Raw genomic sequence first — 10,876 nt, forward strand, 5'->3', positions numbered from 1 at the left:
GCGGGGTTTTGCCTCCTGCAACTTTTCCTCAATAAATGCGTTGCGGTAGCAAGGGCCCAGCTCCTGATCACAGCTCCTGATCACAGCTCCTGATCACAGCTCCTGATCACAGCACACAATTAAGTTGAAGGGCACCTGTCCCGTCAACATCGGTAGCCCGCTGCTCTCCGCTCTTTTGGGGGCTATGACAACTACCATGTCCGTTTACGAAATGAAATATATTATTTATAATTAACCGTCGCTCCTTGTTGCATGGGCCCGCAGCCTGCCGGCCCTAATGCCACGCCAACCGCTACGCCTACTGCCACGCCTACCGCCACGCCTGCGGCTACGAAGTCGCAACGGCAGATACCGGTAACTGATCAGCAGCCATTCTCCCCAGCGGCTCAACGTGCAGCAACCATTGAGGGTATCCAGGCCCGTATGGCTCGGACCACCTTGCATCAGGTATGCACCCCCTAGATTATCCAGAGTGCTCAGTTCCAGGTCTCAAGCACTAGGCACGATCCGGGCCCAGTGGCCTGGCGGTTTAGCTGAAGCGCGGAAGTGCTACGCAGTCATGTGGGTACTCGCTGGTACTCCATGCGGAATAGACGCTGCGGGCGGGCCGATTCACAGTCCCGCACCTGGCGGTAGGATACACGCCCATTAAGGGTCCTTCCCTTTACCGCCACAGGGGAATCTGCTGGCCTAAGCCTAGACTGGCTTTGCGCTGTCTCGTCCGGAGGTGCATTCACTCTGCGGGTGTCTTAGGCCTTGGGGTACGGGGAGCTCAGCGTGATGCATATGCCGCCAGAGAATGGCGAACTTCAACGTGTATTGGCTGGAGCTTGTTTGTCCGCGACTCGTATGCCAGGGCAGGGGAGCTTCGGCTCAGCTATTATAGCCTTTGGGAGCCATTACTGCTGCTTGTAGGCGCATGACATCACGAGCTCTGGCACTATGCGGCTGTGTGGAAGGTGCTTATGACGGTGGTGCCGATGCCTTCATACCTCCATGTCCAATTCACTATCCGCGTTTATCCATTGCGGCAACATGGTATTGGCCTGTTTTGTCCGTTGCTGTATCCGTCGCATTAGGCTGAAGTCGATCGGCAGTACAAGGATGAGCTACGCTGGCTGCAGAAGGTGCGTGCACGCATAATTGTTATCGGAATGCAGTTATGGGCACACATGGGTGGGGAGCGTTAGGGGGTTCCCCTTCTCCAGCCGTACATGTGTACCTGGCCATTGCTCCGGTCTTGCCTGCATCCAGTTCTCCACGTGCATGAATCCTAGCTTGGACTGCACATCTCAGCCATTCGCTGCCTCGTGCACTCCTGTTATATCCACCTTTTGACATCATCGCGGTAGGCTCCGGGCACTTTAGCACTAAACTGTGGGGGAAATGTAGGGGCCCCAAAATGAATTTCTTACACCGCTGTGTAAGTTTCCTTTTCGTCCTCCTCCATTTGCCTTCCCTGCAACTCACACATGATCCAAACACCGTGAATCAGCTCATATGCTACTGGCTGTTGCTATCGTCCGCCTGGCTTGTTGTTCCCAGGGAAATCTTTAGACGCCTTTGTTAATACCCTGTCTCCTTCCTTGCGGCAGGAGTCGGAACATCTGAAGACCGAGCTGGAGGTCAGTCGTCGCCGCCGTGCCGAGGCCGACGAAGAAATTGCTGGTCTAAAGGTGCAGCTGGAGGCGGCCCGCCAGGAGGTGGCTGCGGCACAGGCGGAGGCTGCAGAGGCGCGCGCGCGGGCGGAGGCAGCACGGAAGGACGGCTCGCGAGCGGAGAACGAGCGACTGCGGGGAGAACTCGAGGCTGCGCGGAAGGTTGCAGTGCAGGCCGGTACGGAGGTGGCTGAGGCGCAGCGCGCAGCGGCGGCGGCCGTCAAGGAGCTGCGCGCAATGCAGGCGGAGAGTGAAGCGCGAAATGCAAAGCTGGCAGCAGCGGAGGCGTCAGCGCAATCGGCCGTGGCGGAGGCGGAGGGGCTGCGGCAGCAGGTCGCAAATCTGACGGAGACGCAGCAAGAGACATCGGCCGAGCTCACTCAGGCGCGTGTCGAGCTGCGGACGGTTCAGGGAAAGTTGGAGGTGGCGGTGCGCGAGACGGCGCAGGCGCGTGGCGAAGCAGAGGCGAGGAGTTGCGAGCTCAATGCGGCGCAGCAGCGCCTATCGGCGGTTTCTGCCGCGCAGGCTGCGGCAGAGGCCGCGGAGGCTGCGGCGCAGCAGCGAGCTGCGGCTACGGCTGCAGAGCTGGAGGAGCTCAAGCAGTCGGTTTCATCTGCCGCGACGCTGAAGACCAAGCTGGCGGCTGCGGAGTCCGAGCTCTCTGATCTGCAGGCGCAATACAGGTGTGCGTGAACACTGGGCAAGTACCCAGGGATTGGAAGCAACTGCGGTCCCGCGTTTTGCCTGATGTCTGGCTCCTTTACTCTCCTGGTTGCTGGGTGTTATATACTACATCATGTGCTGAAACCCGGTAGAGGATTGCATGTCGGACCTGTGTGTTGGATGGCAATGCCGGACGGCACTGGTGCTCGTTGAGGTACCGTGACTTGTGGGGCATATGGACTTGTCCAATATATGAGGTAGCTGAGCTGGTAAGCATCGAGTGGGCAGTCCGCGATCGAGAGCTGTTGTGATTAACGTCCCATTGCTTGCGTTTTGTTGCGTGCAGTCGCATGGTGTTCGAGCACGCCAAGTCGCGTGCGGAGCACGCCGAGATGAGCGGCAAGATGGTTAAGGTGAGCTGGGCTCCATACTTTGTCCTCTTGTGTCCTTTTGTTCCCCGTGATCTATCCTTGACACGTCCTGTTTGCATCCTGGATGCAAGTGCGTGTTGAGCTCGCGGGCAGGGCTCACTCGGAAAAGGGGCGACGCGCATGGGCAGGGTAGGGCCTTATTGTATGATATGGGCTAACGACAGCCCGCAACAAGGGTAGGGGCCTCCCAAGCTTTGCAGATCCTGTTGCCACTGGTTTGGCAGGGAGTGATTGCGAAATCGTCGCGAAATGCGCGAAGGCTCTTTGCACGGACTAGAGCCTGCAAGTGCAACGTAGCGCTCGCGTGATGAATAGCAAGTAGCGCGTATGGCAGGGAGCTGAATCGGGTTACGGATCTGACCCCGTGCTGTTGTCGGCCGTGCGCAGGCACAAGAGGAAACGGCACGCTACTTCTCTTACTATGAGGAGGTGGTTTCGGCGCTGCGACAGCAGCTGGCCGGGCAGAACGTGGAGCCAGTAGCGGTTCCGGAGCCGCCACCTCTGCCGTCCTTTGTGCGGCATCACCCGCAGGCTGGGGCGTGGGGAGGCGGCACGGCCGCAGCGTTGGCTGGCGCGGCGTCACTAAGCCTCCGTCGCATCAGCCTGGGCAACCGGCGGAGCAGCGGCAGCAGCCTTTCGGGTGACGTTTAAGGAGGGCCGCATGCAAAAGACCTTTCTGATTGGTTTGCGTTTTGGGATTTGGTGCGGTATCTCCTGCCTAGAAAGTAAACGGCTGGACGTGAAGGCGATGCCAGATGTTGTACCAGAAGTGAGTTACGTGAGACGGCGAGTCGCAGGACGGAGGGCGAGAGCCGCAGAGGTTGAGCGGTCGTTCGGCAACATGGCGACGGTGGCCTTGGGTGCTTGCATATGACGCGACGAGTGGAAGCGAGCTACGAAGTTTAATTTCTGGTCGCGATTTGTGCGATTTACTGGAGGTGGGAGTGTGTGTGGCAGTGGTCCATGAAATGTATTGTGTCCGTAATTAATCCGCGGTACCCTATCGAGGCTGGGCCAGTCGGGGTCAGGGACTGGTTGGGGCTAGCGGCGTGTGCCATGTCGGGCCAATTTGCGCATATGATGTTCACGATCAGCTTAGGTGATGGGAGTGCATGGTGGTGGTGGTGTAGCAACATAATGGCACGCGGGTTGCGATGGCCGTGAGGATGCATGTCATGCCTATGCGCCGGAAGGTGCAGCGCAAGCGGAGGAACGGCGTTTGTGTCCTGGCTATGTGTTTTGTAAGTCAAATTGGTATGGTCAGTTTTGCCGCTACTGTTATGGTCTACTGATACCGTGCGCTCTGTGCAATCTTAAAGAGCATTTCCGACAAGCAATGTTTTGCAGCCGCCAACGCAAACACCTCGCAATCTATTTCCACGTCCAGAGGAGGTTACTCATATTCATGACAACGGTATGCGCGAAACTGGCACGTCCCAGCTGCGTTGTGCCCTCAGTTGTCAACGCACCAGCAGTGCGCTGACCTGGCAGAAACGGGCAGGCGGCCCTGATTAAGCGGCCGCCCAAGGGTGCCAGAGGTGCTGCTGACCGACTTATTGGAGCATTCAAAAAGGCCCCGCTCTTGTATACTAATGATTGCTGGGGTCCTGGCAATATGCCTCCCTCTCGTGGATAGGGGGTGGCCCCCGGGGGCTCTACGGCCCTTAGGGCCCTTGGGGGGGGCCCTGGGGCTGCGACCTTCAGAGGAAATACCTCATGTAGGGTTTAGTGTCCGTTCCTGGGTCCTTAGTCGGATGCTTGATATACCGTGCACGACTGCTCTACCGTGTCGTACCGTCGAGGCATAGTTGCACGGCTGGACACAATACTTGACACATCACACGCCGACTTGTCCAAGCACCCGCACCCGCACACACACGGCATTCCTGCTTGTTTCTCGTTATTTGCCCGCATTAACCCCAAGGTGGCTGCAACGTAAGGAGATGTTGCAGTCCGCGTGCTGCTACTGCTGTTGCTGCTACTGCGGGAGGTGGCTACCTTCGAGAGCTGAGAGCATTGCTGAGATGTATGTGTACGGTAAACATCTTGGAAACTTGTGTGTGTGTTACATGATTGGGGGTGCGTGACCCATACCCATACGAGCCGCAGGCCCAAGGGCAATACCTAAACGCCTAAAAGCCACGGAGAAAAGGAAACAACGCACTATCGGCCCACGCTAGCACCCTAAGGGAATAACTGGGTTGCGGTAAGCCCTCGCCAGACGGGCTGGCTCCCATTTCATGGCCTCCAACATGCTCTGTTGATGATCGAATCCCTCTTCCGCACGAATATTATTATAGGGTGGACATTCCAATAACATGTTTTTTCATCCTCGACTTGGCTATTGGTGCCACAACAGCGGCAAAACCGCTGCTCCCTGGGGACATGGTGCTTGCCCCTTCGCGCCCTGTTTGCCTCCAAAGCCTAGCAACATGAACGAAACTGCATTAGCTTACGATGTCTAAACGAGGAACGAAAACCTTAGCATGTGTTGGCCACATAACGGCTGTGGCTCCCGCGGCTGGGTAGGGCCGTCAGGGCCGTTGGGGCCTTGGGGGGCCTTGGGGGCCATCAGGGTCCCGGGGGGTTCTAGGGGCCCTCTGGGTCTTTGGGGGCCGTTGGGTCTCTGGGGGCCCTGGCAGGCCCTAGGGGGCCTTGGGTGCCCTGGGGGCCTATGGTGGTCCTCAGAGACCTTTGGGTTGGCTATGGGATGTTGCCGCCGGGGGTTTGTGAACAGCATCAAACCCTCAGCTACCTAAGGTTTGCATGAAGCCAGATTTACGGCTCCACCCAGTCCAGTCACCGCACATTATGCACATTATGGGCTCAGTGCCTTGGTAGCCTGGGCCCCACAGTCCACGACTCCCATTCGATGAGCCTGTCTTAGTTCTTCATGACAACGCTTTTGATGCTGAATGAACGCAACAGTACGCCAACAAGCGCCGTTCGCCATTTCGCCATTTCTGACTCATCGTTACAGCTAAAACATTAAAGTACAGGACAGCAAAGTTCTGCTAGGCTCGTCTTATTCAAGTTTCCACTTATTTCTAGTTTTGATGCAACGTTTGAAATTCGGACGAGCAAATATAGTCCAGCTTGATCGCAATCATAAGTGAAACGCGCACCATACATATGACTTGACCTGTAATCACCCTTTATGGGTGCTTCTTTATACAGCGTACGTCCATGCACCCCGGCCGTTGGGTAACTCGACTGTGCCATATCCTGGACGAGCCACCGGTGGTCTTCCACAGTCCCTGATGATGCTGGTGCCGACGCCACTGGGGCGTCTCCAACGGCCGGCGCCACATCCCTCCCTCCCCCGGGCACCTGACGGGTACAGGTCCGCGGCGCGCAGCCAACACACCAATGGCCGCCGCCCCAACCCTCATGCCCACCTGCCGGCCCTGCAGCAGCAGCATTATAAAAGGCTGCAGCGTCATCTCTCTTGCTCCCTGCCCCGCTACTATGGTCCTATCGCTCTGAGGCCCCTTCCAGGTGGGGATGGGGACGCAGCGGCTGCAGCATCTAACTCTCCCCCCACTCACCATCGTCGTGTACCCGGCCCCCGCCATGGTTGTAACGCCTCAGTGCGGAATGGCAATACCCCGAAAGGGTAACAAGGCGGTTCCTGTACCACGAACGAGGTATCCACAAACAGCCACAGTCACCCCCTGTCTGCCACCCACCACCTATAAGGCCTACCCTGGACACGACCTGCGAGCCTGTTCCGCCTCCCTTCCCCTCCTCTATCTCCAGTGCCTGCTTGCCTGCCCGCGCACCTGCTGCCTGGCGGCCTTCCCACCTCCGGGGCGGACCCCCCCTTACCGCCGGCCTTGTCCTGTACCGTCCTGTCCTGTCCTGTCCTGTCCTCTCCCAGGCAAGGGTCGGGGCCTGGTGGCGCTGAGGGATCTCGTCCCCGGGGAACTGGTGATGGTGTCACTGCCCGTAGCGGTGGTGTTCTCCGACAGCGGCAGCAGCGGGGAGGGGGAAAGTGGTGATGGTGATGGTGGTGATGGTAGGGGCCCGGGGGAGCCTCCCTCCCTGGAGAGCCTTGCGGAGGCCATCATAGGGGGCCCGTTGACGCCGTCACAGCGTCTGCTGCTCCAGCTGTCGTTTGATGGGACCTCTGACAGCTTGGAGGCCTGTCCCAGTCTGGGTGGGTGGAGGGGGTGGGTGGAGGGGGTGGGTGGAGGGGGTGGGTTAGGTAGGAGGGCGGCAGACTGCTGCTGAGTGGACCACAATGAGCTTCAGTTTCCAGTTTCCAGGTCGCGCCGGTGAAGAGGGCTTTTTCCGTTTCTCGCCAAACTGGAATCCCAAGATCTGAAACATGGATCCTTGAAAGCATGCGAGTTTTTAGACTTTGACCTAAAAGGTCACGCACAAAGTGGACTTGCTGGGGTACAATCCTGGCGAAAAATTAATGCGAAGATGGGGCCGTCGGGCTTGAGATGCGGGTACTGGATACGGATGGTGGAGCAGTGTTGCGTCGCACTCCACAGCGCGTCATGCCAATATGTGCGGTCACAGAGGCCCTATGCGACGGCGCGTGCCGAGGGGACCCACCCCGACGTGGCGGCCGCATCACAACACAACGCAATGACAGCCCCTCAGCAAGGGCAGCGGGCCCCCCACACCGCCACCAGCCCCTCACCTGCAAGTGGCTCAAACGTGAAACCCTCCTCCCCCTATCCCTCTCCTCCTTCCCTCTCTCCCACACCCCGGGGCCTCTGTTCCCTGCTACAGCCGATCTCCATGCAGCACTACAGCGCTTGGAGGGGCTACAGCCCGTTGCACTTCGGGAAGGCGTCCCCGCTCGGGCTACTGTTACTGCTGATGGTGATGCTGTCGGTGGTGCCAACACGGGCAGGGAGATGAATTCGGGTTCGGCCGGTGCGGCTGATGGTCGGTGCGGTGGGGAGGAGGACATGTCGCCGGAACGGGTGATGCGACTGTTGCTGCTGAACTGCTTCTCGGAATCCACCATGGACCCCGCAGCGGCGTTACAGCCACAGCTACAGCCACAGCAACCGGTTGCGCGACAGCCCTCAAACGCAGGGGATTACCACCAACAGCAGCAGCAGCATCACTTGGGACACATGGACGGCTCGGTGGCTGAGCTGTCCGCTCTGCCGTTCCTGCGGCTGCTGCAGCTGGGTCCGGAGGCGGAGGTGTCGAGGGCCCGCGATGCGGCTGGTGGGGTGGCAGCACACCGCCCCGAGGCCCCCTCGAGGTGCCAGGGGTCTGACGAGGGTCGGGGCCCGGGCACCAGGTCGCCCGCTGACCACCCCCTCACCTCGGCCCAAGGAGTCGGCCCTCCCATCACCGGTTGTCTTCAAGTTGCCGGTGGTGGCAAAGGTAGTGGCGGCGGTTGCGTCGAGTTCGGTGTCGGCGCTGTTTCCGGTAGTCGTTGGCGCCACCGCCCAGGCCACACGGGGTTGTGGACGGAGCACGCGCTGATGAACCACAGCTGTGTGCCGAATGTGTGCACCTACGTGCTGGGGGAGGCCATGTTGGTGAGTCGGGGGTTGGGGAGGTCCAGGAGTGGGGGGAGGGCACATGGTGTGGAGCGGAGTATGGGCCTAGGAGGGAAGTCAGGGAGGACCAGCTTGCCACCAGTTCACCTCCGGGGTTCGTTTCTGTCGCTGAGAAGTGAAAGTAACACTTGTGATGCGTGCTATGCGTGGTGACCACATGCGTGGTGACCACATCTTCGCAAGGCCCGCCAACCCGCGTTCCTCGCCTGGGCCCCTCTCCTCTCCCCTCACTCTTCCCAACCCGACACCAACTTCTGCCTTGTCCCCACAAACCCCCGCCGCCCGCCCACCCGCCTAACCCCCCACCCGCCTAACCCCCCACCCGCCTAACCCCCCACCCGCAGGTCCGAGTGTCTCGGCCCGTCCAGGGGGGGGAGGAGGTGTGCAACAGCTATCTGGGGGCCCCACTGGCAGCGCCCTTGAGGGTGTGGAGGGGAATGGAGGGGACGCGGGGATGATTACGTGTGTGTATTGACGCGTGGGTTCCCAAAGAAGGGCGTGAACGCTGTGTGTCTTAATGATGTTCGGATCCGCGATAAGGGAAACGCCGAGAGTGATGTTACACCGGAGAATAACTTTACCGGCGCGCGTGTGTGTGTATGCGTATGCGGGGGGGCGGGCGGGATGTTGGGGGAAGCCAGGGGTGGAGTCCTCCGGCCCCAGGGCAGGACCAGCATATTCAACGGGCGCACATGCCTCCGAGCTGATCTGGTCCACCCCCCCCCTAGGGGGCAGCCCCTTTCCCGTACAGACCTCAGAACACCTCTGCGTGTGCGTCTGTGTGTGTGTCTGTGTGCGTGCGTCTGTGTGTGTGTCTGTGTGTCACAGCCCCGGGAGGGCCCCGAACTTCCCCTTTGCCTAACGGCCCTGCCTGAACCCCCCTTTTCGTGCAACCGTCCACCACGCGGCCCTTCTTGTCAGGTACGCCGCAAGGCCCTGTACGACCAGTACGGCTTCACGTGCTGTTGCCCTCGCTGCCGCCTGGAGGAAGAGTTGCTGGCCAAGTCAGGGGCGGGCGCCAGGCTGGCGGCGGCGTGGAAGTTGGTGGAGACGCGAATAGAGCCGCTGGCGGTACGGCTGATGCGGCGGGTTGCGGCGGAGGCGGAGCGCAGGGCCCGGCAGCGAGGCGGGGCGCTGGCGGGTGCGGGTGATCGTGGGCAGTTGTCTGTAATGAGTGAAATGGCCGGTCGGGACGGGTTGGGCGGAGGGCTGGGATGGGGTCAGGAGCGAGGAGGCGGTGATGAGGGCGGAGAAGCTGATATGGGAGCGAGGGGCGAGGAAGATGAAGATGAGGACGCCGCAGCGGACGAGGGGTTAGCAGACGGGGCAGGCGAGGAAGAGGAAGAGGGAGAGGAAGAAGGTGCGGCAGATGCTCGGATTTGGGCGGAGGGCATTCTCGGTGGTGCCCTGCCCTCGGCTGATGGGTTGGGGCCCCGTCTGGAGGCGGCGGACGGCTGGGGCGAGGGGAGTACGGCGCTGACGCAGCTGGGCCGCCTGGCCGGGGCCCTCTCGGAGCTGTGGACGGCTGCGGAGGCGGAGGTGGCGGCTGCACTAGGTGGGGCCCCCTTCAAAGGCGCGCTGCTAGACAGGAACGGTAGCGGCAGCGATGCCGCCCAGGGCTGGGCGATGTTCTGTCTGAGCGGGGCTCTGGACCTGGAGGTCGGCTGCCGCCGGGTGGTCGTCATGGCTGCGGAGACGGAGGCGGCCGAGGCGGCGGAAACGGAAGGGGTGGTGCGAAGTCGGCAGGAGGGATGCGGGGAAAGTGGTAGCCGTGGGCATGGGAAGCTCGCGGACCTTAGCCCCCGGGGGCCCCACTCGGGGTTGCAGCGGCAGAAACAGCAGCTCGCGGCACGGAGGTTGCGGCTGGTGAAGCTGGCGGCGGCAGTGGTGGGCGGTACGGCATTCCACGTGGACGCTGCGGTGGAGGACTGGGCGGCACGCGCCGCCGCGGCTGAGGAGCTGTGGGCGACCCGTGGGTCTGTCAGTGATGAGCTGCGGCACGCGCTCACGTGCAGGTACGGCAGGCTTTCCCCCGGGCCCTCCAACATACTGGACATCCGGGGGGCTGCTTCCGTTGCTGCTGTTGATGAGGGGTTGTCGCGGTTAGTGGGTGGTAGTGGTGATGGCGATGCTGATGGCGAGGGGGGGGCGGCAGCAATGGTATTGGCTCGGCTGTGGCTGGAGCTGGGGTCCTAGAAACTGCTATACCAGTACAGGCACATACTCGTATGTGTCGCAGCCCGTCCCGGTACGATACGCCCGTGTACGGCCCGTGTACGACAGGGTACATCTTATACATGGCATACCGTACATGCAGGAAGGTTGAGATGCGTGCAATCACTTGATGTCCTGGTTGGGGGCTGGCCCAGGGTGTGTTGGTGTTCGTGTGTGCACAGCAAAGTGAGATTCTGAATGCACAGGCCCGAGCGTGACCTCTTTCCTCCTGCCAACGCCGTTTCGAAAAACACCTGACAACATGGCGGGGTGCGCTGCTCTCGCAGCTTGCTTCTCTGTATATATCAGAGCTGTCGACACGGGGGTGCTGAATGGTAAAAAGGAGGGGGCCATGGCGAGCGAGTGTTCTCCT

The 10,876-nt window shown here is 60.6% G+C and overlaps 1 protein-coding gene across 1 annotated transcript; it reads left to right on the forward strand.

The window, feature by feature from the left end:
• Window positions 1–252: 252 nt before the first annotated feature.
• Window positions 253–10,485, forward strand: VOLCADRAFT_116676 (uncharacterized protein; the record flags this gene model as incomplete). The annotated part of the gene is made up of 11 exons (XM_002947914.1): window positions 253–447; window positions 1,080–1,127; window positions 1,596–1,991; window positions 2,106–2,341; window positions 2,668–2,734; window positions 3,140–3,265; window positions 6,166–6,250; window positions 6,633–6,911; window positions 7,499–8,268; window positions 8,634–8,669; window positions 9,211–10,485. 11 exons carry the CDS (start codon window positions 253–255, stop codon window positions 10,483–10,485), a joined length of 3,513 nt encoding a protein of 1,170 aa, XP_002947960.1.
• Window positions 10,486–10,876: the final 391 nt, after the last annotated feature.

Source organism: Volvox carteri, assembly GCF_000143455.1.
Source record: "Volvox carteri f. nagariensis unplaced genomic scaffold VOLCAscaffold_8, whole genome shotgun sequence".
NCBI lineage: Eukaryota > Viridiplantae > Chlorophyta > Chlorophyceae > Chlamydomonadales > Volvocaceae > Volvox > Volvox carteri.